The sequence below is a fragment of the Rhodnius prolixus genome, unplaced genomic scaffold (genome assembly GCF_049639745.1).
Source record: "Rhodnius prolixus isolate KJV_2025 unplaced genomic scaffold, Rpr scaffold_2, whole genome shotgun sequence".
In the NCBI taxonomy this organism is placed as follows: Eukaryota; Metazoa; Arthropoda; class Insecta; order Hemiptera; family Reduviidae; genus Rhodnius; species Rhodnius prolixus.
The window spans coordinates 63,868,715-63,894,162 of record NW_027411592.1 but is presented as its reverse complement, the minus strand read 5'-3'; the positions used below and the strand labels follow the sequence as shown (position 1 = coordinate 63,894,162).

At 36.0% G+C, this 25,448-nt stretch overlaps 1 protein-coding gene across 9 annotated transcripts in view; it reads left to right on the top strand.

The window, feature by feature from the left end:
* LOC141450153 (high affinity 3',5'-cyclic-AMP phosphodiesterase 7A-like) overlaps window positions 1-25,448 on the top strand; it is a 392,695-nt gene that overhangs the window by 111,969 nt on the left and 255,278 nt on the right. For 6 of the 9 annotated variants that reach the window (XR_012455958.1, XR_012455956.1, XR_012455957.1 and 3 more), the window contains exon 2: window positions 3,094-5,266. The exons of 2 other annotated variants lie outside the window; for them this stretch is intronic. Coding sequence is in view for 2 of the 7 variants with exons in the window: in XM_074120287.1 (XP_073976388.1) it covers window positions 4,988-5,266 (279 nt within the window). In the remaining 5 variants the exon portion in view is untranslated. Of the gene's footprint in view, window positions 1-3,093; window positions 5,267-25,448 lie in introns of those variants that run through there. One more of the 9 variants, XM_074120293.1, reaches the window with a different exon arrangement.

Here is a 25,448-nt window from a genome sequence, read left to right as displayed (position 1 = left end):
AAATAAAACTCGGGTATAACATAGGACAAGTAGTGGGAGTGAAGCTCCCGAAGGAACCACATAGGGACGCTTAGTACACTGTATAGTCCACAGTTTTTTTTGATAATTCTATACAAACTAACTTCAAATGCCGGGGCAGGGGTGGCAAACTTTTGTCTTCTTGTCTCGCAGGACGTCTTCCTGCACTTTCTCGGGAGCCACTGCTTTCTAGGACGGGTGGGTCTGTGTCGGGATTGGCACCCTGGCACGCGTATGAATGGGCTGCGTAAATGTAAATAGATTTAGGATTGTAAATGAGTGAGAGGAATATAGAGTACTCCACTCAATGTATATATAGGAATATAACTATTAGGATGAATGTATTTATTAGGATGAATGTATTTATTAGGATGATTGTATTTATTAGGACGAATGTAATTAATAAGATGAGTATATGAGTGTACAAATAAATGTGTAAATAGGTTTTTTAAAATTTAGGTTAGATCTCTATGGGGTGCGAGGAATATCGAGTACTCCACCCCAACATTAGTTAGTTAGGTTAGAAGAAAATAGGAGTTAGGCCAACCGTTAGGTTTGTATCGATCAGATTGACTAGGTTAGGCTGTGTAGTAAAGTGTCTATTCTACAGTATAGTTTAGGTGCAAAGGACCCTTGTTGTTGCGCACCTTACAAAAACCCCAAACCAAAAACTAACTTCACTCAGTCCACTTCACTCTTCCGCTTTGCAGACAGGAAGGAAGTTAAGGCTAGATGACGTTAAGAATTGTAGATTTACTTTTTGTAGGCTCTGTAGATTTAGTAAAAACCTGCAACCCTAAATAGAAACTATAAACTTTCATTTCTAGAAAGAACAAACATCCGATGATACTTATTAATCATACGTAAGTTATTATTTTTTAAACATGGCACTTTTAATGTGACCATGTAGAAATTTTTGGGCTTCAATTACTTTCAAGAAGATCTAATTTACGGTAAGTGAAAGTCGTATGATTGGCCACAACCGATTATTTGAACGAATCCAAGTCCTTCAAATGATTCTCGCTTACATTTCCATCTGATTCCCAGAATTGTTCTATTTTGTTCCCTGATATTTTGGTAAATAAGAATTTTTTTTTTTCTAGGAAAAAGTTAATTTAATGAAAGTCTGTGGAGAAGGGGAAGGGAAAATTGTGACGTCCAGCATCTCAGTTTATTTATTTCTTCCGCACGTCAGGATATTTGACGTCATATCTAAGGAGTATTGAATTTCATTTTACGTACACTACATTGGAACTGCTGCGTAGCTAATAGTAAAACTCATATCTAAGGGTTGGTAGGTTACGGAAAAAAAAATAATAATAATAACAAAAATCGATAACCAATATCGAGATAATGTGTGATAATGACGTCACTACTATGCTTGGGCCAAGAGTATCTCTCTTTCGCTCAGGTAGTATTAGAGCAGAACGGCGGGCGGAGGACGTTGATGGTTGGCTGGGTTCGTGGTAATAGAATGGTGAAGAGATTGGTGGAAGATCTATGGGTGTTGGTGTTGACAGCAGGCTATGAATCTTTTGCTGTCAGTCCTGGGGGCTTCTTCCTCTACAGCGGGGGTGTGGGGTGTGGAGAAAGATTTCCTGGAAGTTCCAACAGCTTGCTTGCTGTCTTGCCGCCCCCGCAGAAGTGGTTGGTCTTATTATACTCGTCTACATTGGTCTTCTTTTTGGTATCCTCCACAATAATTACACAAAAACTAGGTAACGTAAAGGTAAAACCGGATATAGCAGGGAAGCCAGGGGATTTAGCCAAGTGGTTGCTTCCTTTTTGAAGACAAATGGTCCCAAGACACCGAGGAGCTTCAAAGATACTTCATATTAAATCGCAATGTGTCCCAATATATCGCAAGTACCAGCAGTCACTGATATTTCCTTCCGGTCTACTGATTACATCTTTCAGCTCTTGTTTTATTCTACATAAAAACAGAATCTGTACTCTTTATTACTAAGGAATAATTACGATAGTTCAAATTTTCGAGATATCGATTTTTTTGCACTGGAAATAGCTGCTCCTGTTTCGATAAGCTAAGAATGTGATCAGAGAAACGTACGCTTGGTAAAAGTAATAATTACGATAGTTCAAATTTTCGAGATATCGATTTTTTTGCACTGGAAATATCGAGAAATTTCTGTTAAGTATGTGATCAGTATAACTTAGAAACGTACTGTGCTTGGTAAAAGTAATAATTACGATAGTTCAAATTTTCGAGATATCGATTTTTTTTACCGAAAATATCTCTAAAGTTTTTTTCGATAAGCTAAGTAGGTGATCAGAGAAACGTACGCTTGGTAAAAGTAATAATTACGATAGTTCAAATTTTCGAGATATCGATTTTTTTGCACCGGAAATATCGAGAAATTTCTGTTAAGTATGTGATCAGTATAACTTAGAAACGTACTATGTTTGGTAAAAGGAATAATTACGATAGTTCAAATTTTCGAGATATCAATTTTTTTCACCGAAAATATCTCTAAAGTTTTTTTTCGATAAGCTAAGTAGGTGATCAGTATAACTTGATATCAGCTTTAGGCGCCACCTTCAGCTACGACAAATTTTTGTTGCTTTTTTGAACAAAATTATCCAACCGGAAATGCCTCTTTACCTCTTTATGAGTTGAAAATTGATTCCCATTTTTTTTTTTTTTTTTTTTTTTTAAGCAAATAAAAATTAGCTTTACACGGGATTCGAACCTGTATCTTCCAGTTACAAAACCACGCTTTCTAAACCCACGACACCAACACTAAAATGTGCTAACAAAATAATTCGAAACTCTTAACGGAAGAATGAATTTAAATGAACATATGTTTTTATTAAATGTTCAGGTTTTTTATTTTTAAATTGAAATAAGTAGGTATATCTTTGTTAATTTAACTTGATCTTTGTTAATACCTCCATTTTTTTTTTTGTAACTGAATTGATTTTGCCACCATTAATAACCGTCACAGTTTTAGAATCAAATCTTTCTGAGTCCCACAAATCGCCATCTGTTTTAAATCGATTTCTGTCCTATCGATTTTCATTATTTTTTAATTCAATTCTTTATTTTTTTTTGTATAGGAAGATGGAGACAACGATTTCGAGTTTGATTTAATGATGACGTCACAGCTTGTATAGATTTGGAACCTCTGTAATCATTCTTATGACATTCTACCTGTTGCAACTTGTTTTTCTAAAACAAAGAACATTTTTATAGTGCTTTCTCTTTCTCTTTTTGTTCTTCCCGCGCGCGGAAGCTGCATTAATAGATGAGGGTTTGGTTTTTTTTTTTTACTCTTTAGTGGTGGTGAAGTGACGTCGTAGACGGAAAAACTCAGTGTTAGTGGTCATTTTCCTTTGGAAAATGTTCTTTTAGACGTGTTTATTTTACGGCCCTTTTCAGGTGTAAGGAGAATACAAAAAAAAAAAAAATCAATTTTAGAAATGTGATGGTATTAGTGCTTATAAAAGCGGAAGTGAAAATAAAGCGTAAAAGAAGAAAGAAAAAGCGGAAGAAAAGGAAAAGGCGGGTGAAAAAAGAAAGAGGGGAAAAGTTTGTGTTTGTGTGTGTGTGTATTTTTATTTTTTTTTTTTATTTTAAAAGAAAATTTGTAATAGAAAGGAAATTGTGACTTGTTTTCTTTTTTTTTTTTTAAAAAAAAAATTCATTTAGGTTTTTCCCCAATAAAAATGGGAACAATAAGGTTTTGTTCCAAATTCCAACCAATCGGAAAATAAAAAAAAGAAAAAAGAAAAGTGTTCTGATACTAATTTAAGTTTTTCCTCCCTTCAGAAAAGTTCCATTTTCACAAAGAGTTTTGCTCGTGGTTTTTGGAGGTGGGGTGAGGGGAAAATGTTTGCGTTAAATAATAAATTTTTTCTACTCAAAACATTCATTATAATAATAATAATAATTTTAGAATTCAATTCTGAAGATTTGATTGTGATTTTTGCACATACTAGAACCAAAGACAATTTTTTTTTTTTTAAGGGCGAAGGGATTTTTCAAAATAAATTTTAGTTTAACAATAAATAAATAAATAAATAAAATAAATAGAAAAAAAATACTGTTCACGTATTCTTTTAAAGGAGAGTAGCAAAAGCTTTGATAGAAGACACAAGATTGGCTGTAGTTTAGCGATAGTAGCGCTCCTGTACGTAGTGGGGAGAAGTTATTGATCGTACTGGGCGCGGGCGACCACATTTTTATACTCGCGTGTGTTCGAAGTGTGATATTCTCGCAATTTTTTTTTTTTTTTAAATTTTTTGGCGCCACATCTTGGGAAGATTTATAAATCCAATTGGGGGTGGTGTATTTTATTTAATTTTATTTTTTAAAATGTGGTGAATAATTATAATGAGAAGGTACACATAAATAAACGTAGAAATAATGATAATAATTGGAATTTACTCGTAATAAGGGTAAAAAATATAATTTTTTTGTTGTTAAAACTATTGAAAAGCAACAACAAAAATATAAATTGATATGGAGATATCACAGCGAATATGTTTCCAAACTTCTAAAGAAGAGCTCTTATGTTTAGTTTCTGGCTAGCTTGTTGGAGAGCGCTAGATGTCATGCCAGCTATACTGCGCAAGCGTTTACCCTGACTGTGTTTAGTTGACTAGTGGGGGAGCTCTCTGTCGGTTATCGTGTGTATTTCTCTTCGTCGATTCTCCTTCTCATTCCCTACTCTCTCTCAATTGCTTTCAGCTCCAAGTAGGTAGCTTTCAAATACGCGTGCGCCTTCCCTTTTTTTCTTTTTTTTTTCTTGTGTATTTTAGTGTGTACCAGTGTGTAAATAAAATATATATATATTTATAAATATATACATATACAAAAAAAAAAATAAATAAATAAAATAATAATAATAATAATAATTACACTCCTCTGTGTTCGTGCCTCAGTGTCTGTGCGTTACCCGGGTTAGCCTGTTTGGTTTATTTATTTATTTTTTTATTTAATTTTATTTATATGTGTTGTACGTGTTGTGGAAGCGGCAACGGGTTGCTCCACAGAGCTCCACGGAGCTGTCGCGGGAATCAAGGAGGCGGTGACGGTGGCAGCACCTGCAAGCCAAGACGTCCAGTGCCGGGCAGTCGGCCGCTAGCTGGCCCAGTAAGGGGCCGCAACATGCAGGCTCAGTGTGGACTTTGTTCGGCCGTGGCTACACTGTTCAGGCGATTAATGTGTATAGCTCCTTCGCGACGTGGCTCCCACGAATCCTATTATACTTCTCTGCAACAAGATCAGGTAGGTATCAGGATTACATAATTATTATATTATACAATTTTTATTCCATTTTAGTATATTTTAATTTTTATTTTATTTATTTTTTTAAAGACGATTAAAATATGTCAACTTTTCTTATATCCGCTCTGCTCCAATTTCATTTATATTTTTAACATTTTAAAGAATTTTCATTTTTTGTTTTTCCGACCATTACTTACTCTACTGATTTTCTATTTTGAATTTTCCACTGTCAACTAAATATGAAAAAGCTTTTCTTTTAACGAATTAGTCTCTCTCTGACAAGTTTGTACGTATGTAAGTAAGTATCCAACCGATCATAGCTCTAAAACGGAAAAACGTAGAAAGTTTAAATTTGATATTTAGCTCAGGATGCTGAAAGAGGAAGTCAACAATAAGTTTTCGAACAAAATTCAGTCAACCGGATGTATCAGTTTACGGAATAGAGTATTTTCAGTTTTCACAAACATGGCCTTTTTGATTTCTTTCAAACTTTACAGCACTAATTATATGCATACGTCATTCTGTTATTTTTTTTTTATTTAAAACATATTTCCGGTAAAATTCGAGTAAAGGGGTTTTTTTTGGGGGGGAGACGAGGGGAGCGGTTACACTTATCTCTAATGTGCCATTACTAGAACATTGTACTGGCTTACCACCTGTACAGTATTGATAAGAATCAAAAGGAAAACTGAATTTGCAAATTCATGAAAAATCAGCCGACCGGAAATGACTTTTTATCGAACAGAATTTCCCGTTTTTTTTTTTTTTTTCAAAGATTTCCACGCAAAAAACGGCTCCTACGATGTTCGTTAAACTTGGTACAATTTTTTGGTTTCTATCCAGATCCATAAAATTTAATTTGAAATGATTTTTTTTTTTACCGGAAATTTCGATTTAAGGGCCCCCCTTTGTAGGACCCCAAGTTATGGTAGATTTTCTTAAGTGGGGGGGGGGCTATTTGTCCCCGTAATGAACAGTCCCCCAAAACATAACTGTGGGTGGGTTAAAGGTGTTGATAAAAAATGGGGGGAAAAAGCTCCAGCCGGAAGTACCCGTTTGCTCAATGGATTTTTGTTGGGTTTTCTCCCGAAAATGGCTCCTGACGGTTTTTTACTCTAAACTTTTACTATTTAAATTATTTTTTTCAAAAACAAATTTTTTTGTAGGATAGTTTCTGATGAGGAGAGTGGCGCGGGGGCTGGCTTTTCTCTAACGTGTCATTTACGGTCACCAACTGTTTACAGTGTTGATAAAAAGTAAATAGGTTAAAACATTCATGGTTTGAAAAAAAATGATCAACTAAATAAATTATTATTACTATTATTATTGTAAGTTAGAATGACGTCATGAGAGTGGTATCAGAAAAAAGTCTTGGGAGTGTTCTGAAGTTTTCATTTTATTATTTAAAATTTATTATTATAAAGATTAATTTATTATTTTTTTCAGTTTTATTTTTAATTATTTATTAGGTTTGTTTTTATTAATACCTACTTGCTATTAATTTTTTGTTCACAATATAAACTTTTATTATTACTATTATTACTACTACTACTATTATTATTATTATTACTATTATTATTTTTAATGATTTAAGGCACATTAACATCTAAGGTTATTGGCGCCCGGAGCTTTTTTTCAGTGCACTGCCGGCCACCGGACAGTGTCCTCTCGTTACAGGCAACACTGTCCATCACCGGACAGAGTTATCTGTAAGAAGCTCCTAGGAAGAGAAAATCTAAGGGTCAGCAGCTGGATTCGAACCCGGGACCTCTGCGTTGGAATCCAATATATTATTATTATTATTGTTATTATGCAGAATGACTGGTAGAGGACCCCGTTTGACTGGACACAGAAATATCTGTATCGAATAGAAAAAGATTTGGCAAAATAAGTTGGAAGAAGAATCCTTTCGCAATAAGCCGGGATGTTATACTCTGGAGCAATACTCTGGCTTCCGCTCTAGAGAAAGAAGAGATCTTACCACACGATGACTCTGACCGGTAGTGAAACTGCAGAGTGCACAAAAATTTGAATAAGGCAAAAGAATTTCCGGTTCCAAGAGACTTCCGGGCGGAAAGGCAGTATCAGATTAGGCAAACAGCTTGCGTAATAATTGGACTAGCTGATTTACACAAAGAAACCTCTCTGACCAAACACTTGTGGGTTCATGGGATGCTGTAGTCTTCAGTGATCACTACGTTGATTTACTCTGGTGGACTGCTGGACTTTTGTTCCTATAAATATAATGAATATTAGAGCACAATCCCTATTACTGGAAGACAATCAGAGAGATCTTCTATTTATAGTGTCACCTAAAGGAAGAAGTCTCTCTTAAACTAAAGAACTTGAGGTAGACCCGAGGAGTACCGTGAATTTTCCAATTATTTTCCCGAGCTCAGAATAGATCGTTATCTAATACCATTAATAAGATTAATTAAAGACTATAAGATGCGGTAGTCTTTCCAGATCTGCTTAAAGGGAGTAGAGTTTCCATTTGAATGGAAAATCTAGATTGAACATTTCTTTCCCGCTCACTACTTTCCAACTTGTGAATTCTTTTTTTTTTTGTACGAACTAAAATATATTTAATTATTACTGACAATAATAATAACAAGACCTGCGAAGCTAATATGTGGTACTGGGTTCGATTCCCGGTCTTAGGCCTTGGTTATTATTTAATGGTTAATGTGAGAAATTTATAGTAAAGTATGTTAGGCAGTTAAGAGACAAGACCCGCAATGCTAAGATGTATTGTTGGTTTAGTGGGTTCGATTCCCCCTGGTCTAGGCCTTGGATTTTATTTAATGTTTAATATGAGAAATTTATAGTAAAGTATGTTAGGCGGTTAAGAGACTAGACCCGCAATGCTAAGATGTATTGTTGGTTTAGTGGGTTCGATTCCCCCTGGTGTAGGCCTTGGATTTTATTTAATGTTTAATATGAGAAATTTATAGTAAAGTATGTTAGGCAGTTAAGAGACTAGACCCGCAATGCTAAGATGTATTGTTGGTTTAGTGGGTTCGATTCCCCCTGGTCTAGGCCTTGGATTTTATTTAATGTTTAATATGAGAAATTTATAGTAAAGTATGTTAGGCGGTTAAGAGACTAGACCCGCAATGCTAAGATGTATTGTTGGTTTAGTGGGTTCGATTCCCCCTGGTCTAGGCCTTGGATTTTATTTAATGGTTAATATGAGAAATTTATAGTAAAGTTTCCTATTCGCCTCCGTCCACGACACTTAATTGGTAGTTGGACGTTAAGCCCCGCCTTAAAAAATAAGCGATTACTTTACTTTTTTAATAATAGTAAGAAAAGGAGGAGGAAATCTCCCCACTTCTCTCCCATTCTATAAAGAATTTATCTGAAAAACTTATTCAGATGAAATTTATTGATCTACGTGTATCTATAATGTAGATTATAAATGATTGAAGCAGGCATATTTTTTGTAAAATAAAAAAAGGCGGAAAAATGAAAAACCAGTAAGGTGTCACTTCCGATTGTAGAATTTTCTTCATATCCTGAATTTCCGCTAATAATCTTTCTCTACTTTTGATCATGGACCCCCCTTTATAATTTTTTGAAATCTCCATCGACCCTCATATAAAAATAATTTTCAGTTAATTAAAAATAAAACTATCTATTAGGTTGGCTGTGTTTGTACAATTTATTTTATGATTTTAAAATATTTATTAAAGTAATTTTACATTGTGTAACAAATAGTTTTATGAAAAATATCTTAATGTTGATGTAATTAAGATACCTTAATATTTATTAAATAATAAGTAAAGTAACTACAAGTATTGCTTCTTAATTAATGAGATGGGTGTGCTCCTGATGTTTCTTTGCAAGGTTCAAATGTATTGGGTTTGAAATTGTTTTTCCTTCGACCACCCTGCCCACAGATCGACCCCTACTTTTGTTAAATAGACCCCTGGGGGGTCTATATAGACCACTTTGGCGACCTCTGCTTTATGTACTGTACTGGCACTCCAGAGGAAAGCAAGTCCTGCTCGCTAAGAAGTGCCTTTTCCGGTTACCCCCTCACAAAGGGAAAATGCTTCAAAGAAAATTTATTGATCAACTTTATCGAAAATTTAGTACAAGTTTAGAGGAAATCTTTAATTTTCCTGAAAAAAATATCTTTAAAAAACTGGAGGGGGAAAAAGGAAGGATTAATGGAAATAGTTGCATGAATTCCTGAATTTTCATTAATTCCCGGAATTCAGGCAAAACACATTTCAAGCCCACCCTCCCTTCCAGCCTTTATAAATATGTGGTACACAGAAGCGTACAATATACTCGAAATGCTCTTTTAGTGGAAAACCTAACCGCACCAACTAAACGCAGAAGTGCCCCCCTAATCGAGTTTTACCCGTGGGAAAATGCTCCTACAGGACACCATGAGTGTGGTCTAGTTTACAGGAAATCGTTAGGGAAACTCATTTCAGTGGAAATCTCTTCCCCCCCCAAAAAAAAGAATCCGCTCAGTAATTTTGGTTACTTCCGGTTTAGGGATTCCTCTCTCCCCCCGTTATCACTTTTAATTTACCTATTGTTTTTAATTATTAAAATGCCAAGAGTAAATTGTATTCTCTTTTGTTGCTACTAAGTAACTTTTAGTGCATACAATTAACAAAAAATTATCTCATGTTTTATTGGTGATTTATTGTGTATATAAGTAAAAGTAAGTAAAGTAATCGTCTATTTTTTCAGGCGGGCTTAACATCCAACTACCAATTAGGTGTCGTGGACGGAGGCGACTAGCAAACATACTTTACTGTTTTTATTTCTTTTATTAAACATTAAATAAAATCCAAGGCTTAAGACCGGGAGTCGAACCCACTAAACCAACAATACATCTTAGCAATGCGGGTCTAGTCTCTTAACCTCCCAATATACTTTACTATAAATTTCTCATATTAACCATTAAATAAAATCCAAGGCCTAGACACCAGGGAATCGAACCTACTAAACCAACAATACATCTTAGCATTGCTGGTCTAGTCTCTTAACCTCCCAATATACTTTACTATAAATTTCTCATATTAACCCTTAAATAAAATCCAAGGCTTAGACACCAGAGGAATCGAACCCACTAAACCAACAATACATCTTAGCATTGCGGGTCTAGTCTCTTAACCGCTCGGCTACCATGGCGCCTAGAGTTATTGTGTATATAAGGTTTATACCCTGTAGCTGTTGCCCTATTAAGGTATCACACTATCTCTTTATGGAATCACTTGTCTTCAAACTAGGTAGGTATTTATTTATAACAAGCATGTTTTATTGTTGTCATCTTTTTGTTTTTTTATTACATTTATGATTATAAATAAAAATTGAATATTCAGTGGTGTTCGTCATTTTGTATGTAAATTACCATTCAATTGTGGATTATTTCTTAGTCATTAATATAAAGATATAAAACATAAATTAGAAATATTTTTACGATTATTATGGTCATTTAATGATGATTAGTACTTACTCTTGATTGGCTGTTCATAATAAGTATTTTTTTTTTTACATAAAAATATATGCAAATTGTCGTAAATGATGGTTAATCGGGCGTTCAAGTTTCTTTTAATCGCTACAGTGAGCGCTAGTGTCACTTAGACATTTCCTTATCCGCTCCTGAGAATACGTTACTTTGTATTTGCGATCGTTCAAATCTCTATTATCACTTTCCACCGGAAATACACGTTTTAGGGTTCACTGAGTAAGGGAAAAATTGGGTCCTGTATTCACACGACAAAAAAAAAGAAAAATTTACTATTTAATACGTAATCATTTTGAATAAATTTGTCTTTATTTTATTTTCTTTTTCTCTTACTAAGTAATCGTCCGGATTTTCTAATTTTAAGTTTTCATCGGGGAATATATGCGCTTAGAGGCCCCCCTCCTAGAGTCGGAAAAAGGGATTTGTTTTTTAAATAAAATGATTCAGTATGCACATGTCTAATTGTTCATTATTTGAGAAATTTCCCTTTAGCTACTCAGTAGAGGACGTCACAATAAGATTTTGGGTGGGAAATCAGCCAACCGGAAGTGCCACGGAAGTGACGCCTATTTTTTATTTTTTTTTAAAAGATTTTCTCGCAAACTGCCTTTTGCAATTTCCTTTAAACTTTGCGAGCGAGCTAAATAAATGTACGTGGGCAGATCTATCACTTCTATCTGGAGCATTTAGCCATCCTGTATGAGAGAGTTGGTGTTACCTATCCTGTTTGTTGTAATACTTCGACCCTACTGTGTGAGTTATGGATCACAATATTCCGCAAATCGGAAAATTCCAATTCATTAAGTGGATTTCTTCCTGTAATTAGAGTGACTCATTAAAAAAAAAAAATCTACTACAATTTTTTTATTCCCAAGCTTAAAAGTGCTACTTAAATTTATTAAAAATCTTTAAGGGCTTCTGGGAGACGGGTTAGGCGTCCCTCGTTTAGAGTAATGTTTTCATTGTGATTAAGTCTTTTCGAAAATGAACTCTTTGATCAGAATATAATAAAAATGCTATGTAAAAGTGTAACCATCAAGCTTACATAACTAACCTTATGAACTAGACTAAAAGCTAGGCGCCACGGTAACCGGGCGGTTAAGAGGCGAGACCTGCAATGCTAAGATGTATTGTTGGTTTAGTGGGTTCGATTTCCGGTGTCTAGGCCTTGGATTTTATTTAAAGGTTAATATGGGAAATTTATAGTAAAGTATGTTAGGCGGTTAAGAGACTAGACCCGCAATGCTAAGATGTATTGTTGGTTTAGTGGGTTCGATTCCTCGGTGTCTAGGCCTTGGATTTTATTTAAAGGTTAATATGGAAAATTTATAGTAAAGTATGTTAGGCGGTTAAGAGACTAGACCCGCAATGCTAAGATGTATTGTTGGTTTAGTGGGTTCGATTCCTCGGTGTCTAGGCCTTGGATTTTATTTAAAGGTTAATATGGGAAATTTATAGTAAAGTATGTTTGCTAGTCGCCTCCGTCCACGACACCTAATTTGGAAGTTAGACGTAAAGCCTTGCCTGAAAAAATAGGCAATTACTTTACGTTACTTTACTTAATAAAAATGCCAGCAAAGTTTTTTCACAGTTGCGCAGTGGTTTTTCGTGGAAATTTACTTTAGAAAAGAAGATATTTTGTCGTCTGCCTTTTGATGGGCCATTTCCGGGGATTTTTTTTTCTTTTCTCCCTCACGAGACCTGTATACGTAGGTATTTCTAATGAAAGAGAGATACCTGTATGCAAATTTAGACGTGAGCACAGTTCTTTCTCTTACTGGAAGTGATTGGATGTTACAAGGGGGGGAAGAACAATTTCTTGTGGGGGGGTTATACAAAGAAATGTATAATAAAATACACTGTTGCACGTAAAAGTTGGTTGATTTTTTTTTTCTCTAATATGAAAAAAGCTCGCTAGAAAAATATTTTCCCAAGAGAAAACTATATTACATAGGTTTTCCTGCCGTTAGTATTAGTTGGCCATGGGATTAGAACTGTGGATGCTCTCCAGAACAGGGGAGAGAACTTTTGCCCGACTGGTAGCACCTGTTGATTTTGAATCTGTCGGCAAAAGGGGATGGTACAACTATTTCTATTGGTTGTAAAACGTGTCCCTATGATAGATTTTTTTTGGTACTATTTTTAACTGTTTTTTCTTTATTCTTTTTTTGTTTTTAACTTCCGGAAAAGGAAAGTATTGATTGAATTTTGACCGGAAGTGTATAGCAAAACAGGTTCCTTTTCTAAAGGTCCCGTGAACATGTTTTTTCCCCCCTTTGCAAATGTACTCTGTAAGTTTGTGTGTTTGTGTAAGATTAAGATTAAGATTAGATTGCCGGGGTGAGAGCTATGCTCCACGGCAACGCAGCCACAAGAGGTTTATTGTGCCATTCCCCTTCTTGGATCTAGTAGTCGAAACCTCCCCTACTAAAGAGGTTGAGGACTTTCCCTACTAGTTCTTTTTACGTACCATCTCCTTTGGTCTCAAAGATCCAAAGGTTTCATAGCGCAACCACTTGTTTTCAACAAGTGAGAGCCCGTTTCCTCCTCATCCTGAGACAATCTGCACTACAGTTCCGAGAGCTAATAAGCCCCCCCCCACATTGTACAGATGACTATGCCCCCATGTGTACTGTGTATCTGTAATGGGGTGTAGTAACAGTATATGTTGTGTTTATGTATGTTACCAGTATATGCCACCCGTACGGAGGTGTGTTTATGTATGCTAACTGAATACCACAAAAGTTCGAGCGAACACAATCTTGGTATTACAGTGCCTTGGTATTTCTGTTCCTTGGTACTACAGTGCCTTGGTATTTCCGTTCCTTGGTACTACAGTGCCTTGGCACTTCCGTTCCTTGGTACTACAGTGCCTTGGTATTTCCGTTCCTTGGTACTTCCAGTCTCTTCAGATTCTAAAGGTTTAGGCCAAAATCCCTGAACCGAAGCAGAAGCGATTTTCCACGTAAAAGGCTCCCAGAAGAATCGCCTTTCCATACTATTTACCCACCTAATTTCTCGCCACTTTTATGTGAACCGGAAGGAAGGAAGATTATTGCCAATTTCAGTCACGATTTTTTTTTTTTTTATTAAGCCGAGCTTTCGACCCAAGGACTAGGGTCATCTTCAGATCTCTGGACCATATTTTACAGTAACAGATTACTACTATATTTTATACATCAATCAATTAGTATAGTTTTCTAAATCAGATTGATGTAGAAATTATAATCATTTGTTACAATAAAATATGGTCCAGAGATCTGAAGATATCCTGGACCCAAAGCTTGGCAATCATCCTTCTTCCTTTATTTCTCTAAAACATTTATCCACTTTTTGGGGGGGGTATCCAAAAATGGGAGAACTTTCAGGGCTGTTACAGGACAGGATAAAATTTTCACCACCTGTAGAATATCAAGTAATTTTAATTTTGTGTAGCTAAAATTTCAAATTTAAAGAAAAATGGTTTTTCCGGAAGAACGACTGATCTAGGAGTCGTGAAGTACCAAGGAGGGGTTGTTTTTATATATATTTTTGGAAATTTGATCTTTCCATATTTATTTTTATTATATTTAAATTGAGTTCAAAGAAAAAACAATTATTTCTATACTCTACCTATACTTCCTGTCAAAACTGCGCTAATCCTGTTACGTAATGTTAAGTAATCAGTATTAAGTGATAATCGTTATTAAGTATTGTCTTTTATTCATTGTTATTTTTGCCAAAAAAAGTTACAAATTTGTGATAATATACGAGTATATATATTTACATTCATTTACGGTACCTATATTTTTTTTTTAATTTGCACCATTTCAAACAGAGATGAATGTACAATTGTATAATACAATGGTGGATCAATACTAAATGCGTCATTATATTAAACATTCATTTTTAACCGCATTAATTATGTGTTACTCTAATGACGTCATGTTCTCACAGTCGAAATATTTTTTTTTTTTTTTTAGCGTAGAATAAGTTTGGAAATTGGAAAGCTTTTTTTAGCAAACGGTAAAGTTAAGTAAGTAAAGTAATGCCTATTTATTCAGGCGGGCTTTACGACCAACTACCAAATTAGGTGTCGTGGACGGAGGCGACTAGCAAACATACTTTACTATAAATATCTCATATTAACCATTAAATAAAATCCAAGGCCTAGAGGCAGGGAATCGAACCCACTAAACCAACAATACATATTAGCATTGCGGGTCTAGTCTCTTAACTCCCTAACATACTTCACTATAAATATCTCATATTAACCATTAAATAAAATCCAATGCCTAGACACTGGGGAATCGAACCCACTAACCAACAATACATCTTAGCATTGCGGGTCTAGTCTCTTAACCGCCTAACATACTTCACTATAAATATCTCATATTAACCATTAAATAAAATCCAAGGCCTAGAGGCAGGGAATCGAACCCACTAAACCAACAATACATATTAGCATTGCGGGTCTAGTCTCTTAACTCCCTAACATACTTCACTATAAATATCTCATATTAACCATTAAATAAAATCCAATGCCTAGACACTGGGGAATCGAACCCACTAACCAACAATACATCTTAGCATTGCGGGTCTAGTCTCTTAACCGCCTAACATACTTCACTATAAATATCTCATATTAACCATTAAATAAAATCCAATGCCTAGACACTGGGGAATCGAACCCACTAACCAACAATACATCTTAGCATTGCGGGTCTAGTCTCTTAACCGCCTAACATACTTCACTATAAATATCTCATATTAACCATTAAATAAAATCCAAGACCTAGACACTGGGGAATCGAACCCACTAACCAACAATACATCTTAGCATTGCGGGTCTAGTCTCTTAACCGCCTAACATACTTCACTATAAATATCTCATATTAACCATTAAATAAAATCCAAGACCTAGACACTGGGGAATCGAACCCACTAACCAACAATACATCTTAGCATTGCGGGTCTAGTCTCTTAACCCACTCGGCTACCGTGGCTTTTTGTATATCCACCATAAATCATAAAGGAAACATCGCAGAAAAAATTCAAATTTGAAAGTTCAGTTTTAGGGCTAAACCAGAGGATGTCATAATTAAGTTCCGTTTAAAATTGGCTGAAACGGAAGTATCACTTTAATTGAGTAGATTTTTTTGTTGTTTTTTTTAATGGTATTTTCTCACAAAATGGCTGCTACTTTATTTAAGCTTCAAATAGTGATTACGAACATACAAATCTACAACTTTTTCTGGATTTTTGGCGGCCCCCCAAAATTTGATAAAGGCTCTTTCTGATTAGAATTAAAAAATATGATTCAATAGTTCCTTGAGTTGAATCTTTCGTGAATAATAGTTACAGGAAGTCGGGTGAGTGTTCTCTACAGTTTTTTTTTTAAATTGAATTTTAAATTATTAAATTCATTAATAAATATGAATTTTTGGTTAACGCTTGTGTGGAAATGTCAAGCTGATTATGATTAAGCTGGCAAAATTTTTAATTAAAGAAATATGTTAAACAAATTTCATCTAAGAGAGAGGAGAGAGTGTGAGGGAATCTCATTAATCAAATGCATGACTCCCAATATCGGCGCCACAGCATCATCCCGCAATCTGTCTCGCAGATCTCTCTCTCTCTTCTCTACGACTTTCTCAATGCTCAATCTAAAAACAAACATCGTTAAATGGAAAATGGCCGCACTGTATTCAGTGGAGATATAAATTTGGCAGATATATATCGCCTTTGGCATTGTTGGAATTGGTGGGGGGGGCGGAACTCCTACGTCACTAAGTAGTTTCCATGTTATCTATGATTGATTTGTGCCATATTGTGTCACCAGTTTAATTTCCATGATGTATATGCCAGCTGTCAGAAAGTTGTGCCAATCTTTGGCACCATAAATGTTCCTTCAAAAGCATTTCTACACGTTTTCAGCAAATGCCTGAAATGGCACTCTAGAGGGTATAGCTAGCTCCAATTACTCACTTCCCCCGGAAATGCTTACTAAATTTTTAGGTAGAAAAATTCCCCCTGGAAAATGTAATAATCTTTTTGAACATGAGTTTACGTTGAGCTGAGATATGATAATTTTTGTCTGCCATGGCATGCGTGTTTATTCATGATTATTTCGACTTTTTTGAAGCAGTAGTACGAGATGGTGACGTAAGTAAAGTCGAAATCTCTACACCAAACTAGTCTACCTCTGCTGACTCGATTAAACATGCTTGCGATGATCGATAAAGTCAAATGATAATCTTTCCATTATTAATTAGGATTTACAAGTAAAAAGACTTCTGATCGATTAGTTTTCCATAAAAACTGGGAAAATTAAAAAAAAAAACATTTCCTTATTTCATTACTCCATTTCTTAACCAGTTAAGTGTGGAATTTAGTTTTTAACCCCCCCCCCCCACAATATGCGGAATTAAAATCAGACAATGACGTCGCATACACGTCGAACGCAGGGCAAAACAACCAAAAGTAAAACAACGACGTAATAGTCACTGCAAGCGACTTTTCCTGCAATCTCTCTGAGGCTTACAGATTACCAGAGTATTCTGTGTTCATTCCAAAATCTTGCACCTTTTTAAGTTATGCATTGCTCCTTAGTTAACTAGGGACGCAAGAGCTTTTTCTACAAGGAAGAAAAGAGCTCTCTGAATTCTGTGCAAAATGAAATCATGCTCATACTGTGAGGTCTGAATCTCTAAGGTAAAAACCAGGGCATTGCACAAGGGGTTGAGTGCTTCTATTTGTGTGCGTAATTCCCCCAATCTCTAATACGGAGACCCAAACATGTACCAACCACTTAAGTCATTTGGCTGACTTCCATCGCAGTTCTATTGGTAAGATAAAGGAAACATCCCCACCAAATAATATTCTTCTTCTTTTTTTTTTCCTTAAAGGCGCGTCAACATCTAAGGTTATTGGCGCCTCGAAGCTTTTTCCAGTGCTCCGTACAGTGTTCTCTCGCGTTACAGACAACACTGTAGCATCACCGGACAGTGAGCTGTAAGAAGCTCCTAGGAAGAGAGAAAATCTAAGGGTCAGCAGCTGGGATTCGAACCCGGGACCTCCGCGTGGGAATCCAAAATACACTAACCGTGTATTCCTTCCCTTAATATTCTTATTGTATTTTATTAAAAATTTCAAGTTTTTATCATTAATTTATTTTTTTTTATTTATTTATTTATTACTTGTTACAACTTAGCAGTTTTACAAGAGAGTTGGGACTTGACAAAATATGGAAAAATATAATATACAAATATAATATTACAAAAAGTAGAAAGATTACACCTATATAATAAAAAGAAACAACCAATAGTGCAGCACAAGTATAAGAAAGATATCTTCTGGACATTTGAAAAATTTAACAAACTCACAAACATTTATATTGACTAACTATTCATTCATAATAAAGGATCTCAGCTTCAATGAACCCAACACGTAATACACAATGTCGTTGATCTTGTCTGTACTGTCAAATACAAACAAACTCACAATATCAAGGTTCATTGAAGGGAAATACTTTAATATATATTGATCGCGTAGAGGTCCGTATATAGGGCAGTAGAAAAAGAAATGTTCCAAATTTTCTATTTCATTTCTTTTGCACAAACTGCACAACACGCCGCCATCCAAACAATACTTATTGCCTTTATAGAATATCCTTATTACATTTTTATGAGAGAGACGAAGTTGAGCTATGATTCTAATTTTTGAAATAGATAAATTTGCTTTTAAATAAGTCTCTCCATCGCCCCAACAGGCTATACTTCTATAAATGTTACTGTAGCGGGAATTCAATACATTTTCAACCGCTAGACTGTACCAGTGGTTCGACCATTTCTCAGTTAAATCTTTAATAACATTTTTCACCAACTGAGGGTTAGTGAAATTAACCATTATCATTAATGGCAATTTTAAAATTTTTCACAACGAGTATACGTACACGTGGAACCCACACCATAATCGAGATTTGGATTGACGTGTATACACACCTCAAACACGCTTAACTGGTTAAACTGGAATTGGCCCTTCAAATCAAGGCTCAGAAAAAGGCGTTAAAATTAATTTTTCCTGAGAAAAAAAAAAAAATGCTGTAGCCCTTCGTATGAAATGTTAATCAGCTGTTTTCCAGAAAATCTCGGGGGGGGGGGGATGAAGGGAAATACGGTTTTTTGGGGGGGCCACCTGTAGCTTCTTCTATTATTGTAGATTAAGGCTTCAGTTTCAGAAATCGTTCTAATAGGTTTATAATTTTTTTTATCTTTTAACAAAAATGTTTTTGAATTTAATGATATCATTATTTTCTTGTTTGATTACAGGTAAGTGGACGAAGCATGTTTTCTGGCTTTGAAGGAAATCTGTAAGTACTAAGACTTAACCAGTTCTCTCTTTGGTCAATTCTGTTTCGCACGTAAACGGGAGGGATTTTCCTTAGGTAAATACAAAAATTTACGGTTTCAAAGGTTCTGTAAATAATTTTTTTATTATAATTTTTAGAATTACTCGTAAATATTTATTTCCGGTTCTAAATTTTTTAGTTTCGAAATATTAGAAAGGGAGAGAGACACACACACACATACATACATACACAGGCACATAAAAAAAACAAAATAACACCGCCGCTTTCTTGATTAGAATTAATTAGGCTGATTAAAAGTAATTTCACTAATGAAAGGTTATAACTGGTTATAAGCAGTACGTGTTATTAAGTAGGTTATTTGTGTAAAGGTTATTTTGTGTAGTACGTATATGCGTGGAAGTAATGTTTGTGTATTATTATGTTTACTAAACAGTCGTGTATATATATATATATATGTATGTATGTGTGTGTGTGTGTATGTATCTCTGAGCGTGTTGACAATTTTGTGTAAACAAGAAGTAAAGTGCCCATTTATTGGCGGAAGTAGTGGCGACATACGTGCATACGCGCGCAAACAGTTATGTTGACGCACGCGCACTAATTCTTGCACAGCGCTACATTTATGTTGTGTTGTTACCATTATGGTGTACGTATTGCTCATATTATGGCAATTAAAACATTGTTAACTAAATTGTTCACCATTTTCATTGTTTTTTTTTTTTATCCCCCACCCTTTTCGTCTTTGTTTACATGTTTACAAATGAAACGATCTCTCAGCGTGCTCTGCATGCTGTTACTTGTATTAAACTGTGTGCCCTATATATATCGTATAATGCCTTTATAATTATCTACTACAATATATCGATTAGTGTATCTTACTTATTTATAGCGATGTAAACATGATGTTTGTGTGATTGTATATATATATATATATATACATATATATAAAATAGGAAATGAGCCTGTTATAATTAATTAATATCTTTTAATTTTGGAGAATATATCACTCCATCTAATCCGGTTACTTCCTGTGGGATTAGGGTGGCCATGGTTTATGCTTGGCTTACCCATTCGATACGCCACAATTAGAGCACTTCCTCTAGAATGTGACTATTTCTATTTCTCGGAAGATTTGACCTTTACCTTCCACAGTACTAGCAAAATAGTAAACAAAATATTTTTTTATCTAGGCCCCGCTGATTAGATTAGATTAGATTAGTCTAGGCCTAGGACGGCCTAAAGAAGGCCTACGCCACTGCGACCCCTTTGGATCTATTGTGGCTCCCCTCAGTCTAAAAAGCTCTCCCTCCAGACCAGTCCTTTTAATCAGACTCTTAATACTGGAGAACGACTCTTGGGTAAAGCTCCTCAGGCCTTGGTTTTTCGCTCCCCGAGAAATAACATCCTTAGCCCCAGACAAGCCCCTCACACTGACACAGCACGTGCAGTGGCCGTTTCCTCCTCTTCCTGACTGAACCTACAGTGGCTATCATCAGAGAGCGATGCATGTGTTTTCTGAGCCTGCAGTTAGGCCGGTTAATAGGCAATTATCCTTACAGCCCCACGAGGTCTTGACGGATTAATTCTGCACTTAGCCTCGGCGAATAGCCTTTAATAAACTCCTTCGCCTGTCTCTGCCCAGTGGTGGCAAGCCACCACTCCTGAGACCTATGCTCCGCTGATAGTTACCCCGGGTTTTGAATTTTAATAATTGTCGACTCTAAATCTGGCCTTATATCATGTTATAAGTCCCTGAGGAGATTGAAGCTAAAAGTGGAGATACGGTCTCTCTCTGTCTCTCCCACTCTTCCCCATCTGATGAAGCCTTCTTCTTGGGACACCTGGGGCGTGGTGGGAAGACAGGATTCCTCCAGGAAGTGGTTATCTCCGAATGCCAGAGCATCCTAAGCTTTTCTTTCAGTTTCTTTTAATTTGAGAGAATCATTTTACCAGAATACCTTCGGGTGGACATTGTCACAGCGAAGTGATCCCTGGACTACCTAGAACTCTTTCTAGGATTTGCCTATAGAACCTCGTTGACTGGTTTCATCACCTGGGAGTGCTGCAGGATGACTGCGAAGTAAACTGGGTGCCAGACAGGATGAAATTTATGAATTTTGTTTGCTACCAAATTGAAAAAGTTTGCGAAGCAGTTGTTTCTTCGACTTTCATGAGTAGAATTCGCCCCCAAGCGACACACGTTTAAATTACATCCTTGATATTATTTCGTATAATAAAAGTTGGATAATTCTTTTGTTTTTATTAATACGTCATATTAATACGTCATCAAAAAACAAAAACAACAAACACCAAAAAAAGAAATAAAGTGTACCATTACATTCATGACAGATGACGTAACCCTTTATGCTCATCCCATAAGCAGTAAGAAACATTTTGTCCGTTAAAAGATAATGAAATCTTCTCAGCATCCCATAACACACACACGCAACTTCTAGTACTACCACTAAATATAACTAACTTAGTGTTAATTACGTTAGCTGTGAAACATTTACCATTATATATACGACAAATACATTCACATTATAATTATTGTGAATGAGATGTGAATTCGTGAATGTGAAGATTTGTGTATGCATGCAGAGGAGATGATTTATGAATCTCTAATAATGTGTTCAATCCACGTGTGCAACACAGATGTTCTAAGACGCTACCTGTTAACGTGGCTTTTGGTTTTCCTGTTCTTCCGTTTACCGGCATTTCCGTACCATTGCACACTGTTCAAAATAATTTCTTCCATAAATTTCCAGCTGATCTTACAGATGAATTTTTCAGCCGCTTTCTCGCAAGCACTAAAGAAAACGAACTCACAGTGCAGTACGTATTTCACAGTCGGCGGCGGGATTCTGCAGCGGCGGAAGCATTTTAAATACTTAGAAAAGGAACATAAACACGGTCGAATGTTTCCGTATTAGCGTCTGGTTTCTAACTGACCGATGTAAGTACACACAGCGCGCATGCGCCAAATGCGGACCGCTGCAGACACAGCGCGCATGCGCCAAATGCGGACCGCTGCAGACACAGCGCGCATGCGCCAAATGCGGACCGCTGCAGACATAGTGCGCATGCGCCAAATACCGACCGCTGCAGACACAGCGCGCATGCGCCAAATGCCGACTGTTGCAGACACAACGCGCATGCGCTAAATGCCGACCGTAGCGCTGTGGCGGCCGAATTTCAAAACGGTACATATTTAAAAAAAAAAAAACGCCTTAAAGTGAGTAAAGTGGAGAAATTCTGACATGTTGGTAATATTATTGAATCATTTTTTTTCTTTTTTTTTTAAAAAAAACTATTTATAACTGCACAAGCATAAATGCAATTCAGATACAATTGAATGCTATTCAGCTTTTGCTTTTTTTAGATGAATGGGTAAATCTACAGGGTTAGTCAAAAAGAAAGGGTTTAACGAACTAATTATTGATTTAATCTTGCTGTTGGCAATAACTTCATTCCCGGAAAATGCAGCGGTGTCAGATTGTCGGGATTCTCCGGGTGAGTTTTCTTAGGTTGAATAAGCTAGCGAGATTCCAGCAAGTAACTTTATTTCTTAGGTGGTAAAGTACTGTTTTATAGTACGCTAATTATTTCCGGTGAGCATTTGGCCTCAGTATATTCACGTACGAGCAGGAGGAAAAGATGTAATAAAATCAGCTGTTCTAATATCTTTAATAAAATCAGCTGTTCTAATATCTTTAATAAAATCAGCTGTTCTAATATCTTTAATAAAATCAGCTGTTCTAATATCTTTAATAAAAACAGCTGTTCTAATACCTTTAATTGTTTAACTACCAATTAAAAACAAACAAAAAAAAAAACCTTAAAGTAATGATGGGTAGACCCAATCATATCTCTCACTCACTCCTCCACCACTACTTTTTGACATCAAAGGATTAAATTAATTAAACAAATTGTGTTAGTATGAATTAGTATTGATTGGTGGCGGAAGTAGGAGAGGGTGAGGGGAGGAAGTGGCGGCTGTTCTTGCAAGTAGGCTCAATTCAGAGGGTGGTTTTTTAACCACTTTCAATGAGGGCAAACTTTCCAACAAGGCTAACAGAGGAATGGCTAGAAGAGAGAGAGGCGTGGTCTAAAGTGAAAACTCTTCTCTTTCAAATTTTCTCCATAATTAATTAATTTCCCACAAATTAGTTTTTCCTCGCCTCCACTAAAAAATTATCGTAGTAAATTTTTTGTACGTACAGTTTTAGAAGGAATTTTCTTTCCAGATTTTCTTAAGCTTTTTCTCGTGGAATTTCCTTCTTTTTTGGGGGGGGGGTGATATTTTCTTTACTTTCCATTTTGGGGGCGGTCAGCTTTTCCGAGCTTCTATTGTAGTACATTCACCCACCAATATCTTCTAATAATGTACAAACCTCTGGGGGAGAACGGTAGGAAAAATCGGATTAGAAAATTAAACCGCTTAAAATTATTTAATTATAAATTTTCATTCTGTGCCGATATGAAGAGAGGGGGGAAGGCAAGTTTTTCCGGACTAAATAATGGCCGATTTATTCTTTATTGAAGAATTTTCTTTTAAATTCTCATTTTACTTATTTTACTCCTTCCAATAAATTCAATCAAGATTTTAATTTCCGGTAATATTCTACAATTTATTGCTAACCATAAATTAACCTCTTTCCCCTTCCGGTCGTGTTATTCCCATTTTTTTACTTTTCCTTATTCACAGTGTAGTTGGAAAAACGATTGTATGGAAGGGATTGGCTGAGTAGTTAGCGCATATACTAGATTTTAGCGCTAGAGATGAAACCTCCCCTACTAAAGAGGTTGAGGACTTTCCCTACCAGTTCCTTCTGCGCTACAATCTCCTTTGGGGCCTCAAAGTTCCAAAGATATCTGTAGCGCAGCTGCGTTGCAATCGAATAACAGGTGAGAGGCCGTTTCTTCCTCTTTCTGACCACAATCTGTACAACGGTTCCGAGCTAATAAGCCTCCACCTTGTGCAGGTACTTCCTGAACCTGCCGTGGCCCCTGTGAATAGGCCTGTGATGCTTCCTCTTCCTGGCACAATCTGTACACAACGGTTCCCAGGTGATAAGCCCCCACCTTGTGCAGGTACTTTCTGAACCTGCCGTGCCCCGCGTGAATTTGACCTGTAATCAGAGTAATCTGATTTCTGCCCAAGCCTTGGGTACTTTGTTTACACAGCAAGGGCATAACCCTCTTGCCGTGTTTGACCCCAGGAAGCATCACCTAGTTCTTTTCATGCTCTCTCTCCAGATCTCAGTCTCTGCATCCTTGGTGATCCCCCAGGACTGGTACCAGGCCAATGAAAGGAGTACTAGCTCCATTCCTGGCCAGTAGATCAGCTGTATCATTCCCCTTGATCCTCCACATGACCCGGGCACCCATTCCAAACCGAACTTTACTTTGTGCCGAGCCAAAGTTGTTTCAGGGCCTTTTTTTTACATTCCCAAACCAGGAGGGAAGAGGTAGTTCTGAAAAGGAAATAAGGGCCTTCAGTGCAGCTTGGCTGTTCGAAAAGATGAAAAATCTCCCTATTTCTAAGATTCATTCGCAGATTTTGCCTCAGCGCAAGTTTTAATGGCAAAGATCTCGGCCTGTAAGACGGTGGCATATCTCCCCAAGAGCTCTCTCAATGAGTATCTCAGGTTTAACCCCCCCCCCCTCCCATACACTCAAGCTCCTTAAAGAGTTGCCTTTTGCTTCCTAGAATCCTGTTTCCTCCCAATTCCAGTAAAATGATACTTCCGGAAAACGTATTTTTGCAGAAAAAAAAAACTTAATGCGGGATTCTCTGGGAGTACGTAACAGAAATTATCACATCTCAAAATTATGAGATTTCCTGTATTTTTTGAGTAGCACACACAGACCAACTGGGGAAAACAATTTTTCCTGTACTTAGGGAAACTCAAGATTCTTTCTGGATGAAATCTGAAAATAAATAAAAAAAAAAAAACCCACGGGATTAAAATGTTTTCTCTTACTAGTGGAATAGAAAGTAAAAGTACTTTATGTAATTGCCCTAGTTTACGCACAGATCTCTCTCTTACAGTAAGAGTAAGTTTCTCTTACGGTAGTAAGTTTCTCTTACTGTAAGAGAAAGTCGTGTGAGTTTGCCACATAAGAATTTATTTCCGTTCAATAATAATTGAACACTTTCTGTTCTAAATAAGCCAGCGCCTTTTAAATAATTTATGGTGCACAAGTTTTACAGTTAAATTTTAAAAAAATAAATAAATATATAAATAAAATTTTATATATATATATATATATATTTATATACACATATAGATATTTACGTAAACTAGAAAGTTTGTAGCGGTAATAAACTAATA